The 15551-nt window shown below is 40.7% G+C and overlaps 1 protein-coding gene across 1 annotated transcript; it reads left to right on the forward strand.

The window, feature by feature from the left end:
- Position 1: 1 nt before the first annotated feature.
- LOC145489857 (uncharacterized) lies at positions 2-15547 on the forward strand. The gene is made up of 12 exons (XM_081468922.1): positions 2-635; positions 2630-2810; positions 3666-3880; positions 4478-4872; positions 7303-7420; positions 7874-7961; positions 8627-8741; positions 9683-9938; positions 10492-10770; positions 11552-11684; positions 12221-12301; positions 12436-15547. The coding sequence occupies exons 1-12, from the start codon at positions 292-294 to the stop codon at positions 13468-13470; spliced, it is 3240 nt and encodes a 1079-aa protein (XP_081325048.1). The 5' UTR covers positions 2-291; the 3' UTR covers positions 13471-15547.
- The last annotated feature ends 4 nt before the right edge of the window (positions 15548-15551 follow it).

A 15551-nucleotide genomic window follows, 5' to 3' on the forward strand; every position in this document is an offset into this window, starting at 1 on the left:
ATTGATATGGCGACTGGTCACCGCTTATATCGGACTGCTATTGTGTATCGAAATTTCTTTTGTTCCGTCGCATTCTGGACACAAAAGCGGGCGGTTTGCTTACAGTTAATTATCGCTCAACTCTGTCCAAAGAAATTGAGCGGATGCTTGAGACTAAAAGAGCGTTATTGTTCGCAATTACCCTTTCCGACAATGATTCCTTCGTGTGGCCATTGGATTTCCTTCGATCACGCTCAGTATTGAGCAGCAAACGTCAATAATCATCGCTCACTTCAGTCCGAGAGGTTGTTTATGGCGAATATCAAAGTATTTGCACGTTTAAAACCATGTCAAGATATAAATCAGGAATTGATCAAGCGTGAAGATCGAGCAATTTACATTTATCCACCTGGACAAGTTTCGCCGAACGCTTCCACTAGCTGTATCACGAATCTACAAGAATCCAAACCCCTCAGATTTCGCTTCGTGCACGTTTTCGGTATGAAATCATCGCAGAAGAATGTATTCGATGTAGCCGGAAAGGATATTGTCAAACAATTTCTCGAAGGATACAATGGCACAATATTTGCTTATGGACAAACGGGAGCTGGCAAAACTTACACGATTCAAGGTGAAGGAGTCGATAGTTCCGACGGGTAAGTACTTAGTGGTGAACTTGATCTGCCGTGTTTTCTAAGCTCAGGTATCCTGAAATAGCTTGACTTTGAAATTTGCTACTCGCGATTCGTTTATAGATGCTTTTGCTTTTATTTTTAATGTATTGATTTCAATTTGTGTCAAAAAATTCTTCTGTATTGTTAGGTAATTTAGAGGGTACGAATCGAACCTGTAAAAAAAACAACTGAATTGAACGTGACCTTACATAAGAAAGGTCTTCTCAAATTTCTCCTGTGACCTGGACATTTTAATCTGTCTTTTTTTTAACACACTTATGAAAGAAAAAAAACACGTGTCTTACGGTAATCTTGCTTAATTTTAATTTAAACTGTTAAATGCGAAATTATTCGTTTGAAGTTGGAAAAAATCCCAATGGTATGCAACTGCAGTTATGTAGCTTTAGAAAGTGCCAAACTCCCAGGGGATGGTTTTTAACGACTGGCGCGTGACAAGCGTCACGAGAAGTCTTTGGTGATCTTTAAACTTTGCCAGTGTAAGAAATTACTTCAACTGCCATTTTGCACTGGATTTAAAAACGTACACAATGATTTTGGATTTCAACAAATGCTATCTCCCTTAGTATGGTGAAAGATTATTTTTTTAAAAAATTCTGTGTTATTTTTTTTTGATTCTTTGTTATTCAGCTTATTTCGTTACTAAATAGAAGAACCCATGTTATCCATGCTGGAATGAGAATTTTCATCCTGTTTAATCGTGAGAGTCTCTCGCAGACTGATGTTACTCCTGGTCTCACATATTAAAGTAATGTCGTAAAGTTCATCGCAAAGTTAAGAATGATACCAGATTGGATTTTTGAGGCATGGCTGATTCATTGTCACCCTTAAGAGGTTTTAACATGGACTTGTTTATTATTGAGCGATAAGTGACACATGTGCATCCAAGAATAATGTCCGAGACAAGAGAGATTACTGCACAACTAATTGCCACTGGCACTATTGTTTTAAGCTTCCTTCGAAGACAAACCTTAAAAGGTATCATTAGTGTTCAGTGACTATGACAGGTTGAAGTAGACCACCAATCATGTTAGTAGATTCATGTGGGACGCATTCAGATCAATGTGATATTGGGAGTTTCCCAAAATCGCATACATTGGAAAGAAATTTGAAAAATTTAAAAGAAATCCTCGATTATGTGCTTAGGACACTTTCCAAATTTCAGGATTTTTTCCTAGTCAATCTCCTTTTATTTGTAAACAATTCTATTTAAATGTGTTCTTTTAGACTCAGGGACGGTGGAGCGGGGGGTGGGGGTGGGGGGCCTTTAGCTTCCCCAATTTCAAGCAAAAATATATAAAGTAATAATTTTACAAATATCTCCAGACCCCCTACAAGTTAGCCCTCCCTTGTTAGCCCCCCCCCCCCCCCCCCGCCAATTCAAAATATGCTCTGCCATCCCTGACACTGCTGAGGACTACATGTAGGCTCTTTAGGGGAAATTCTGGATTTCGCTTAGGGACTACTACATTTACCTGAGAACAAAATCACCTGCACTAACTACATATAAAAATCATGTTTTAATTACTACCTTCATTAAAAACAGCTGCATTTATATGTACAACTATTGCTGCTATGGGAACCCTTGATAATTGATATTTATAGATAAATACTAGTTACATGTATGCAACACAGGGAAGGTTGGAGGTAATACGGTCAAATGTACAACTTACAGCTTTCCTGTATTCTGATTGGCTATATTTTCTATGGCATGGTATAAAACATGGCCAGGTGTTGCATTAATGGCTAGGCACTCTGCAAATTGACTGTGTTTGAGGATGATTTTGTTCTCCTGGTTTGACCATCCAGAGTAAAGTTTTTCTTATAAAAAAGTTTATTTCAAAAAGTTTTGTTTGCATTGAAAACCAGTTGCCCTCCTGCAGACAATATTAATGAAACCCCTGTATAATATTGTCGTTAATACATTTTGTAAGATGGTTGCAACCTTCTGTTCTCAGGTCTGACTACAATGGACTAATCCCTCAAAGTCTGTCGTTGATTTTTCAAGATGTTGCCCATAATCAGCATGACACAGTCAACATTCATGTGTCATTCCTAGAAATTTATAAAGAGACAGCATATGATCTGCTGGGTCCTCTTCTGTTTAGAGGTTCGAAAAAACCCAAGGAATTGTCAAAGGTAAGGCCTGGTTCACACTAGTGACATAACATCATACTGACATAACCACACAATTGCTTTTGTTGGTCATGTTCATGCTGTTATGTTGCTATCATGTCATTATTTTGGGATGTTCACACTGCAAACCCGACAACACGTCCTTCTTATGTCATTCTGTTTATGACGTTAATCTTATGTTACTTGTGTGTATGAAAGCTAATAATGTTATATCTTAAGAGCAGTCCACCATTATTCCAGGCTATTACCTTACAGCATTCTCAACAATTATTTTTAATTATTAGAGGCTGGACCAGTTAACTTTTGATATTACAGAGAAGAAGTTGCTTAATATTAGAAATACCAGAGTATGATGTAAGCAAGAGCAGGATAACCTGATAGTTTTAGAAGGTCGTTTTTTGGGATGATCCACGTACACATAAAACACACACTGGGATTAGTGTTATAAATATTAAAAAAAAAACAACAGTTGTTTGTTGGTACTTCTCTCACTCATTTAATAATTCATCGACTTAAAACAAAGAAAATCACAACCGTGAAGGAGGTTTGGATACCCGGTCATAATTAGCACAGATTTTGACGATTTTACTTCTCCATTTACTACTTAGTTTTTGTTTCAATCAAGAAGAAATATCAAACACTCAAGACAGTGTTTCATTGCCTATCCAAACACCTTGAATTTTGTCAAAAAATACTCCATTGCGTGTTGCATTTTCAACTCTCTTCTTGGTGTTTGGATATCCCGATGAAACACTGTCTCTCATGTTTGATGTATTACATCCAGAGTAATCTTGAGAAAAGCTTGCTGTAACTGAGATGTAACCTTCGTGATTTTTTTTTTCTGTGGTCACGTATCAGGTTTTGGTGACAATGGGTGGAAACGAGTCTTGTCACCTTCATGGACTTTCTCTTCATCGTGTGACATCAGTGGAGGAGGCGACCAAGCTCTATCAACTGGGTGTGGCAAATCGAAAGACAGCTGAAACACCTGACAATCAGAGGTCGTCTAGATCACATACTGTATTTAGCATTATGATATTCAGGCAGAAGCATGGCGCAGAGTTATTTTTAAGGTGTGTATAAGTCTCACCTGGGGTTGTTTTGTTGTAGACATTTTGTTGCAGATTTTGTTTAATGTGTAACCCCTTTCAGCTCCAAGCTTTCGTTGATTTGATAGCTGCTTTTTTGCTCGACCCCACATAACTCTAGTATAATGTCTCAATTTCTGGGTTGAGGGACAAGCAGGTAACTGACATTTTAAGCTCCTCTTGGAAATTTAGTGGGAGATGCAGTGGTCTAAATTGTAGTCAATGGTTAGTGGAGCAGTCCAGGGTCAAGCCTTAGCTGGAGTTACTGCATTGTGTTATTGGGCAAGACATTTCTCTCACAGAACCCCTCTCCTCCCAAGTGTGTAAATGGGTAGCAGCAATTTTAATACTGGGGTAAACCTATGATGCACTACCGTTCCACCCAAGGAGAGTAGAAATTCTCCTAGTTGCTTCATGCTAGTTGCTTCCAGACAAGAGGAAAGTCCCATTGCATATAACCAGGAGGATCCTCCCTGTCTAAAGTGCTGAAAAAAATTAAGTCATATCTTGACCATTGCCCCCCTTCCCCTATCTTACAGCATATCTAACAGTAGTATGATCATTTTTCTCTCTTCACCAAAGGTCAAAGCTGAATCTGGTTGACGTAGCTGGATCAGAGCAAATATCAAAACCAAGTGCCAATGAGCAACATCTTGGTGAAGCGAAGTTCATCAACCTGTCATTACATCACTTGGAATCTGTGATCATTGCCCTGCAGAAATTTAATGTGAGGTCCTTGAGAAATTGCAGTCGAAAGGAACAAACTGGGAAATGTTCCAATTGCTGTGCAAGTGCAACTTTGCAGAGAACTAGAAGTGTGGATGGCACTTCAAGACCAAGACTGAATGGAAGACTCATTAGTGCAAGTGCTGTAGAGCTAGGAAATGGAAAGAACGCTGTTGTTGCAGCAGATTATGAGCCTGTTCAGGTTCCCTATAGGAATTCACTTTTGACTATGGTTTTACAGGACAGTCTAGGTGCGTGAACTCACTCACCTCTTGTACTAATATTAAGACCTGTGGAGGCATGGTGGCCTCCTGGTCAGCGCGCTCGTCTCCTGATCAAGTGGTCGGGGTTTGAGCCCTGGCCGGGGACATTGGGTTGTGTTCTTGGGCAAGACATGTTACTCTCACAGTGCCTCACTAAACCCAGGTGTATAAATGGGTACCGGTGAATTTAATGCTGGGGGTAACCCTGCCAAGGACGAGTATCCTATCCCAAGGGGAGTAGAAATACTCCCAGTCACTTCATGCTACAGAAACAAGGATAAACTCCCACCTAATGGGCCACTTGGCTCCTATGTAGACTTTACCTTTTACCTACTATTAAACTAGTAATAGTTATCACTAAATCTGCCCCCGCTTTCTTTTATTTCTGCTGATTGAAAACAGTAATATTTGTATGAACTAAAAATGTTATTTTTTTTTGTAAACTATATCACTCATACTGTCCCAGTAACTTAGGCATCTTACCATGAATATGATCCAAACAATCAACTAAGTTAACTTAACCAACACATTCTGTTTAACTCATTCTATCGACTATTCCATCACATGATATTCTTTACATAATACTCTCACGAAGCATTTACAGCAGAGCAGTTTACCATATCTCGTTAGAATGGACGCAAAAAGTACTTTCAGGGAAAAATGGTTGCCTTCATGAAAACTAATATTTCTTTTACAAAAATTTCACGCAGTAGAACTTTATAGGGCAAAAAGGTTAAAAAATTATAGCGAACCAAAAATTAAGTCAAACTACTCTGCTGTTCCAATTTGACGCTGAAACAAATCATTTGTCTTGATATACGAGCGAACGTATCTCGAAAGCAGAACGGAAGTCGAGTTTTTTTCCGAGACGTAAACAGAAGTATCACGTTACAGTCACCATATATGCAAATTAGAGTCAAGCTTTTTGACTTCAACGAAAACGCTGCAAAACATTTACATTTACATTTGGATCCCTGCAGAGTCACCGAGTCCACCCATGAACTCTACGCCACGTAGGATTACTCAGAACAAATAAGCGATCCGAATAAACGAGATCAGGGCCAAAGGTAAAACTGGCGATCAGAAGGGTATTTAGCTATTTATTTGCAATTGAACCACACTGCCCTCAAATTCCTAGTGTACTTCAGAATTTTTTACGATACCTTCTGACGTGTTTTTCTCCCAGAATCCATCTTCAGGATCTTTGAAAACGTTTTCAATTCGTTCTAGATGAGAATCTCGGCCATTTCGAAGCGAATTGTTTTGATCGCGCTAAAATCGTCATGCATGCATGCAGGCCATATTGTAATTGGAGTGTGTTTTTGACCTTGAAATGCTGTTCGAAGATGGCGAAACGCGAACTCGTGGTTACAAGAACCTTAAAATGCTGCTAGAAGATGGCGAAACGCGAACTCGTGGTTGCAACAACCCGGAGATCAAGAATTTCATTTACCCGACACGGCGACCTAGGCTGCGGTTTTGTGAGCCCGCGTTCCTTGCTGCACATTACCCGAGACCACCGTGCGCGCCTAATTTCATCAAATCGAGAACGTTTCGCATACTACCAACACATTTCTTTCTTTTTTGAAATTCCTTGTATGTATACACGCGGGGAATCCTAGTGTGCCTCCTCGGGTTTTGGCCTCTGGGCCAAAACCCTTCGGGGGCAATTAAGACCTACATGATAAATCTGTTCCAATCCTCATATCCTATAGTATGGGATGTGAGACCATTGCAGGTTATGCCGAGCAACAATTTTCTAGTACAATATTTGCTCAAAAACACAGCATCATCCATCAGTTGAGCCTCAACCTTGATAAGCAATACAGATCAGGGACCCCTGAGACCATTTTAATTTGGTCGTAGGGCTAAAAAATCTGTCCAAGACAAGCAAGAACATTAAGGGGCACTTTTCCGCATTTATCATGTATTTGCGTGCCATTTGGAGCCCTAAAAAATCAGCCCAAGCAAAGAAGTGGTAGGGCTTAGCCACACCAGCCACTCCTCCTATGCAGTCCCTGCAAGTGATAGAAAAATGTCAATAAGAACATCCATGGAATATGTGCCACGCCTAGGACAGCAACATTGTGCTTACATATTCAAAACGCCATGATTTAAAGTGGTGTTTATTTGAAGAGGTCCATCTGCATCTCCTTGACTCTGATATGGTAAAAAAGGTGACATTGACACTCTAAATGGAGTTTTGGTTGTGTTTGCTGCCGTTTTTGGATGAAATAATAGTTGATGTCTTGCTTAAAATAGCTTGTAATGACTTTTGAATAGGCACCGCCTTGCATGAAATAAGTAGAGCCTTCAAACGACTGACTTATCAAACTGTCTTAAGAATTAGTGCATACTCCTTGATACGACGTTGTCCTTTTAATTCTAACTATCTATAATATTCTCTTAAAACCGCAGGTGGGAATTGCAACACTGCTATGATTGCAGCTTTGTCTGCTGAGGAGAAGAATGTGTCTGAAACCATTTCGACCTGCAGATTTGCTCAAAGAGTAGCGCGAATCCTGAACAAACCCATGTAAGTCAGAATTCAAGGAACAATTTGAAATTTATGTATTACATAATCTGACCCTAATCTCGGATGAAGGTCTCGAGTTATTTTCCAGTTTAACGAAACACTTCTGTCAGGTTTCCCCAGGTTTTTAATTGAATCTAAAGCCTGAGGTTAAAGGATAGAAAAAAAATTGCATTTGTCATGTTTGCTAACGGATTGTATACTTTTCCAAGCATGCATGTGTGGTGTTAAGCAAGAATGTTATCTAGTTATCTATGGTTTTACATTGGTCCAATGCCGTGTGTGATTTTTTTAATGCTTCAAATGGTAGTGGTGAAAGTCCTAACAAGCATCTGACTTTTAAGATGCGCCTAGGGATACAAAGCTGTGTCTGCACAGCATTCATCGTTTATGTACCTGTAGCACACAAACACGACTGATAACCAAAACTAAATGTTGCAGTCCTTTTAATTTCAGACAGAATGAAGAGGTTGACAAGAACATTGTTATAAGACGTCTTCAGAGAAGGTTGGCAAAGCTCCACCTGGAGCTAGCCAATTACAAGGTACATTTCATAGCACTCAAGTTAGATGCGACATAGTTGGTAATGTGCAGCCTTGTCTGTGCTGAGTTTACTAGATGTTCTGTTGACCTTTTTCTGATCCCTATTATTGCACTATACAAAAAGTAGCTTTGATGTACAAAAGCACTGCAAAATATCGAGGCCAAAGAACTAAGTTATGAGGGTCTCCCAGGGGTTCTGGGGGCCTCCCAGGGACTGGGGAACAAAGGAACATGATCATTTATTTGAAGGGAACAAGGGATATTTTTGGATTAAAGTGAAATTTTCAAGGAATCATCATCAAGGGAACATGCTACAACCCTCCCCCCTGGAAGAATCATTAACGTGGAACGCGTTTGAGAGGTAGCCGCGAGGTGGAGCGCGTATTTTAGAGGTAGCCGTTTAAAAGGGCTTCTTAAAATCATAGGAAAATAACTGATTAAGCGTTTTTTCAAGACTAAAAATAGTGGCAGTAATATTGAGATGGTCGTATTACTGCAAGGCGGAGTTCCACTGTACCCTCACCGTACCCTCAGTGGGCCATTGCCATTAAATACTTACATTCAAGCTAGTGGCACTATTCAAGCGGAAAGGATGAGCAATTAAAGGTAGCCTCGCAGCGGCTAAAGCTGTGCTAACAGTTTTTGTTGTGTTGCGTTACTTGTCAGCACGATTCAGTCACATTGCGGTCGGATGACGAGAGCAGTCTCGAGAACGAACATGAATGTGTTGATGTGATGCGTTCTTTTCTTGCTGGAAGAATAAATGATCCAGTGGCACATGGTGAGATCTTCTGATAACAACTGTAACTTCTTTCGTTTGAAAACGCGTACTTTTTTATGCGTTTTTGCCTGTCCTCCAGACTAAAATGCCCGAAAACGCTGATGAAAATAGGGACTTTCCAAAACGGTTTAAAAGTGGAGTCTTGGAAACGCATCGTTTTGAAAACGCTCCGTGTCAAGTCTGGATAGGTGAAAACGGAGGCATTGGAAAACGGTGACGAAAGAAACGTCATATTCTGTCGCTTCCATCAGCGTTTTCGGCGGTTTTTTAGTGTGGACGATTGGCGAAAGCGTATCAAAAAGTATGCGTTTTCGATTGAAAACTTATGAATGTGGACAGGTGAAAACAAAACGAAACGCTAGTGTTTTGCTTCGTTTTGGTTGAGACGAAAACGGATACTAAAGTGCGGTCGGGGCCTTAGTCATCAATGCTTGGCTTGGACTTGAAGTGATTTACACACATACGCATTGATTGGCGATGTTTTGGACACGAAAAAGTAAAATTCATATCTTCGAACCACCCTTTAATTTTTCTTTTTATTATTTAGACGCGACCCTATCGGTCGGCATTTTCACCATTTCGGTTTTGTTTCTTGAATTTCATCCCGGTCGACCGGGCTGAAACTTACGATAAGAACTGGTTACCGGGCTCATATGAAGAGGCGCTTTCTGTTTGCGCATTACGTGTTTGTTGGAACACGAATCGTTAGGAGCCCATGGGTCATGGGCTCCTGGAATCGTTAATTTCTGGTGCGGCATCGAAATCACTTGCATGGCTAGCCGAGCTTAGCTACTCATACAAAGAAAGTCATGAAAGTTCAGAGAGTTATGGCCGACATCTGCATGCAGAAAGAAAGCAGCTAAAAATATCAGCAGCAAATATTGAAAGCTCAAAAGCTTGCCAAGTTGTCTCAAGTACTTTTCTTCGACCGTCACTGACAGGTATCAACACACCACGAAAGTTCCGCACCTCTCTACGTTACCTGAGACAGATGGTTGTCAGGTCCAGCCCCCAGGTTATGAGTGATGGAGACCAGGGACTGCAGTCCAGTGATGACAGGGACAGCGGCGTGCGCACAAGCAGTGAACCCACGTCACCGCTGACCAGTGAAGTAGAGAGTGATGTGCATTTGGTTTCTAATTTCATAGCCCAGCTACCATCTCCAGCACCCGACATGGCTAATTCATCGCAACACAGGCATGTGACCATAATCGTCTGGCTTGTATTCTGTATTCTGCACACAATACGTGCCTGTTTTTCTGGATTGCTATTCGTTGCCTGATTGCAAATCCAAAACTACTTATTTTCCCATATTTGTTACAACTGTTATGTGGAAGGCGCCTCATGGTTAGTGCGCTCGTCTCCGGATCGAGCGGTCCGGGTTCGAGCCCTGGCCGGGGACATTGTGTTGTGTTCTTGGGCAAGACACTTTACTCTCACAGTGCCTCTCTCCACCCAGGTGTATAAATGGGTACCGGCGAACTCAATGCTGGGGGTAACCCTGCGATGGACTAGCATCCCATCCAGGGGGGAGTAGAAATATTCCTAGTCGCTTCATGCTACAGAAACCAGGATAAGCTCCGGCCTGGATTTTACCTTTACCTTTACCTGTTACACCTGTTGCTCAAACCTGAGGGCATGAGCAAACCTGTTTTTCTCTTGCCAATAAATACCATAAATAAACTTTTCTAACAGCTTACGGAATTACACGTTTCTTATTTTACTAAAGAACACTTTTTGTATCGTATAGATGGAGTATCACCACCCATGAGAGCGGGATTTCATTGAGCACTGAGAAAGATGAACCAACACCAGACAGGTCATTACCAGGCCCCTCTCGTGAGATGCCTCAGCCGCCAGGGCCTGGGACGAGTGAGGTATCTACTCAGACTGGTCTACTGAAGACTTGCGAAGGAAGGAAAACTGGACAGAAGGACGTCTGTTTAGGAGAGGGGAGAGTTCAACCCGCTGGCACTGGGCACGAGAATGTGTTGATATGGGAGCTGGAACTGCAGAAGGAGACACTTCTGTAAGCTATTTTTTGATTGTTTGCACCCGAGTACATTACTTACGAATTCCAGATCACATCTTACTATACACGCCTTGCATACGGCGACTGCTTCCGCAGTGTGAGCAGCAGTCAAAACCGAACTGTCCTACCGGCGAAACGAGACGATAATAGTCTTTTTGCTCGCAGCTAACAAAAATAAAGCTGATGATAAAGTAGCTTTGACCTCTTCTAACACTTAAGGACGTTCGCGCGAAAATTTTCCAACATTTTTTTTTTCTGAGACTACCACTGTAAGATGATGAGTTAGTTATGTCAGAAATGTAAAAAAAAAAAAAAATGGGGGGTCACCGACTTCGTTTTGGAGAGAACACGCCCGGAAGAACACCCGAAATCTGAAAAAATTGGGCGTCGTTAGCGAATAAGGCCACATTGTCTGTAAGCCCAAAATATTGCAACGATATCTTTGAAGTGAAATGTTCCCTGCCAAATATTGTTTAACTGGACCTATTAAGTGAATTTAGTCAACTGGTGAGGTTCCTTAAACAACAAGTTCGCTTTTAGCGACCATAGTTTCACGCGCTTTGCAGCCGCAAGATGGCAGGATTCGATGTCCCGTGGACAGAAATCTGGAATTTTTTTTCAACTTCCCACGTTGATTCTTTGTTCATTTTTTGGAAAATGTGGAGATAATTGTAAATAAAATCTGTTTCTGGAAAGAAAAGTAGGGGTCACTACTCTTGGGGGCTAGCGTCATCCGGATCATCACTCTTGATAAACCACTGGCTTTATTTCCTTGCAGGAACAAAAGCAAAATGTTTACTTCCCGTTTGGCTGAGCAGCGCGCACGCCTCGTTGTTATGTTGAGGAGGGGCGACCTTCCCGAAGAATTACAAAATGAGAAAATTGTGGAGTTGCACCTGCAGAAAAAACAGGTTTGTGTTACAGTGACTATTATTTTGTTTGAAGGTTTTATTGAAGATTAAATGTTTGTTTTGGCCTGTTTAAATGGACTGAACAACAACAACAACAACAACAACAACACGCTATTTAATCACGCGACACCTAGGAGCGCAAGCGCTCGTTAAAACGTGTGCGTGAACTCAAAATTGTATAAATGAAGAAAAAGAAGAAATAGGATAATATAATCTATGTAAATATGTAATATACAATAGATGCCTAAAAATAGTTATGTACAAATATAATAAGAAATGAGTTGTTTAAACCTAAAATAATTACCTAGTAATCGTTAAAAAGTACAAAAACGTTCCCTATTTCTAGAAAAACTACGAAAGCAGACCCTCATTACTTCACAGCTAAAACAGCAACTGAAATAACCCCAACCCAGTGCGTCTGTCTCCAATTGTTTTCTTCGGGGAGGGTGGCTGTAACACAGGCTTACAGTAGAGCCCATCAGATTTTGGAATTTTGCCCAGTGTTGATACAATTGTTAACGAATCTTTTTTTGTAGCGGGAAGTGGAGAACGAACTGTCGTTTGTGATAAAGAATCTAGCGGATCTGAAGTATACTGATCGTCTAAAACAAGGCCAGGTTTGTGCTTTTATTCATGAAAACAGTTTCTGAAAAGAAAATCGATCGTAGCAAGTAACGTCCTCAAGAGAACTTAGATGATATCTGAAGGCACGGGGACAGCTGTTGACTTCATTTTTTTTTTCTTCCACCAGACGACAGAGCAGCAGCATGCGGGAATACAAACCTTCAAGGAGTTGGAACTTAAAGAAATGTCCACTCGTCAAAAACTACTTTCACGCCGAGAACAGATGCGAAACCTAATTGGTTTCTCGAATACGACGCCGTCCCACCAAGCGGCGCGGTCGACTTCAAGCTTTCGGTCTGGAACTAGTCATTCAAGTTTGTCAAGGACGTCATCCATGACGTCATATTGGGAAAATGGTGTGCGAGATAGTGGAACCCAGTATCGCTCTGTAACGAGCTCACCAATCTTGTCTATTTCTTCCTCGAAAAGCAAAACCATCGTTGCCAAACCAGTGGCGTCGAGACGAAGACTGAGCGACACTTTGCCTCAGATAGGCAATGTGAAACCATCTTCTGAAAGTTCTTTGACCTCCAAGAGAGGATTTTCAAGCCCGGGAAGGTTTTCCGGTAGAAATAAACGCGGGACGTTGAGAAATGGAGACACAAACTGCCCGATTTCTCATTATATGAACAATTCCCACCAGACTTTGTACTACAAGTCGACATTTCCTCGTCGTATTGAGAATGGTGTGTGTTCTGACTTGCATGGTACAGAAACTGCACAAAGGGCAATTCCAAAAAAGCACAAAGCGTACGCAAGTAGTGAATCCAAGTTTGCAAGAAACTCTTCTAGTGGCTGTCTGCAGTTGAAAGAACAATCTTCCGACCCCGGCAAGGTGGAATACGACACGATAAAGCCAAGCGTGGAAGATAAGTCAATTACTGAAAGTGATGCCATTGAGGATCAAGCTGAACGGAGCAAACAGGAAAGCAAATGCGACCATCAGTTTGAGACTTTACAGCTGCAATCTCCTGGCAAAAAGGCGACAAGCAAGTCAGGTAAAAACATCCCAGGACATGATATCCCCTCTGCGACTTTTCTCAACAGAGAACAGCGCCTGCGAGTGTTGAGAATTCGCCAACTTGTTAATGCGGCAGAGGTCATACAAAGAACATGGCGTTTGTACAAGAGAAACAAGAACGGCGAATGTGATATAAAATAGTAGGTTTCTATACGCGTCAAACGCTGTCATTTCAGGTTTTCGTGTTTTAAATTCGAAGTGGCACTGAAAAGTAAAGTGAGGGCAAAAAGTTAAAAAACAGGGTGCTGGGAAAATAAAGGGATGTTGAATATTCCGGGCACCAGAACTTCCTCCCAGAGTTCGGCTAGTGTTGGTAGGAAGCTTTAGTAAACCATGACGGCGACACCCACGAGACCGTCGCCGTGAGCCAAACAATGGTTCTACACGTGCGTTTTGAATCGTGGTACATTTCGTACTCGTCATCTGGAAAACAACAACGTGAAATGACCAAGTTTTACGTATTTTGGAGAACCTGAACCGCAACGGCTAATTTTTCGTATTTTCTTTTGGAATTGAACGTTGTTATAACATATTTAGCCTCAACAAGGTTTTAGAAGCGTACTGACTGACTGATCTACACAGTAGCGACATTCGAAGTAAAATGTAAATCCATTATACAGGGAGTCATCCTCGGCGTCACCGTCATTGCTTAAGCACCGTAGCGAGAGAGGTTTGGGAGGAGAGTTGAAGAGGAATATATATTTTTTTTTAGCTCATCAAAGTCATAGGGATTTTCTTTGAAAAATTGAGACCTGCATGGTCTTAAACTGATGTCAATGTTGCAGCAGCAGCAGTTCATTGGTGTAGGTGTGAATCAACTGTACAGGTACTTTCCATTCAACCAACAATTCCAGCAATTTAGGAACGGCTGTGAAGGGCGTGAAAATTTCTTGGAAAGGTTTCCAGAAAATCCGAATACTTGTGAAGTTTTGAAATGTAAACTAACCGAGCGAAACTTCCAGAAATCGAATTTGAATTGAACGGAGATTTCTTAAAAAAAAAAAAATAATAGTAATAATGATAAAAAAATAACGACAATTATGTTTATTAAAAGGCAAGCTTTTCGAGGTTGTCTTCTTTATGAGAAATTGTGGAAAAAAATCTTTTCTATTCTAGCCTAGTGAACAAGAAAGTGCTGTCCCGTTCCCGAATCCACCGAAAATTTTAGCAGCTTTAAAGCGGAATTTTGGTCAGATAGAAAGCATCTTATAGTTATACATAGGTATTCTTCACATGGTAGCCCTACGTTTGAGCCTCGGGGCTACTGCGGTGAAAAAGTTATTTATTTCAAGTAAATATATTTTGAAACGAATCTTAAACTATAAAGGGGTTCCTTTACACCGGTCAGGAATTGGGTTATAATCTGAAGTTTATTTTTAAAGCGGTCTTTTCCGACTAGCGGAGAGTTTAGTGGAATAAGAAAAAGCAGACGACGAAGTAAGCAAGTTACTTCCCATCCTTTTTCACTTTAACATTAACTTATTAGAGGATTCATATATTAAAAGCACATTACACTAAGTTATTGTACGTAGAAATAAATAATTTGAGGTAAAAAATGGATGTGTTTTTTTGTCTCACGTTTTCGCACATCAATTTTGGCATTGGATTTCAATCTCTATTCTTTATCATGCATTTGCCCCAGTTTAACGTGCCTGGGGTTTCTCCCGGTCAAGCCTTTCCACAAATATCCGGATATTTTGGAGGATACTGAGAAGTTTCCGAGATATTTAGAAAATATAAAGCTATTTAGAAAAATTAGGGATGTTTTGAAATTTTCATAGTTTTTTTGGCGTTGCCCTGTGTTTCCCTCGCTTTTTTCTTGAAGCAATATTCAGTTCTATGCCAGAAATAATCCAGTTCATCAATTTCCCGTTTGAAAATGTATTCAGTATCTCTAGAAGCGCGAAAGCAGTAATCTTTTAAAATGGAGGATCCTGGTAGCATCGACGTGCCTGAATCTTCTTCCTCAAAGAAAGCGGTGTATTTTTAAAACATAAGAGATATTTAGGGAGTTTTTCGAGATATTAAGGAAAATGCTTTGTGATATTTACAATTTTTACAAGAATTCCCGGCAAGATATTTAGGCGATTCTACGTGATATTTGAGACCCTAACATCGTCTCTTGACGAAATCTCAGACCTGTTTTTCTTCAAAGTAAAGCAGTCACGTTTAAATACCTGCTTACCCTGCCCCCAAACATTCGATCTTCCCCCCCCCCCCCC

This window comes from Orbicella franksi, chromosome 6, assembly GCF_964199315.1.
Source record: "Orbicella franksi chromosome 6, jaOrbFran1.1, whole genome shotgun sequence".
Lineage (NCBI taxonomy): Eukaryota > Metazoa > Cnidaria > Anthozoa > Scleractinia > Merulinidae > Orbicella > Orbicella franksi.

Bases quoted from the DNA above. Each gene is read 5' to 3' on its own strand.
- LOC145489857 (XM_081468922.1), top strand. From the start codon at position 292: ATGGCGAATATCAAAGTATTTGCACGTTTAAAACCATGTCAAGATATA. The intron at 10,771-11,551 runs GTAAGCTATTTT...ATTTCCTTGCAG, and splicing joins CTGCAGAAGGAGACACTTCT to GAACAAAAGCAAAATGTTTA. The intron at 11,685-12,220 runs GTTTGTGTTACA...CTTTTTTTGTAG, and splicing joins TGCACCTGCAGAAAAAACAG to CGGGAAGTGGAGAACGAACT.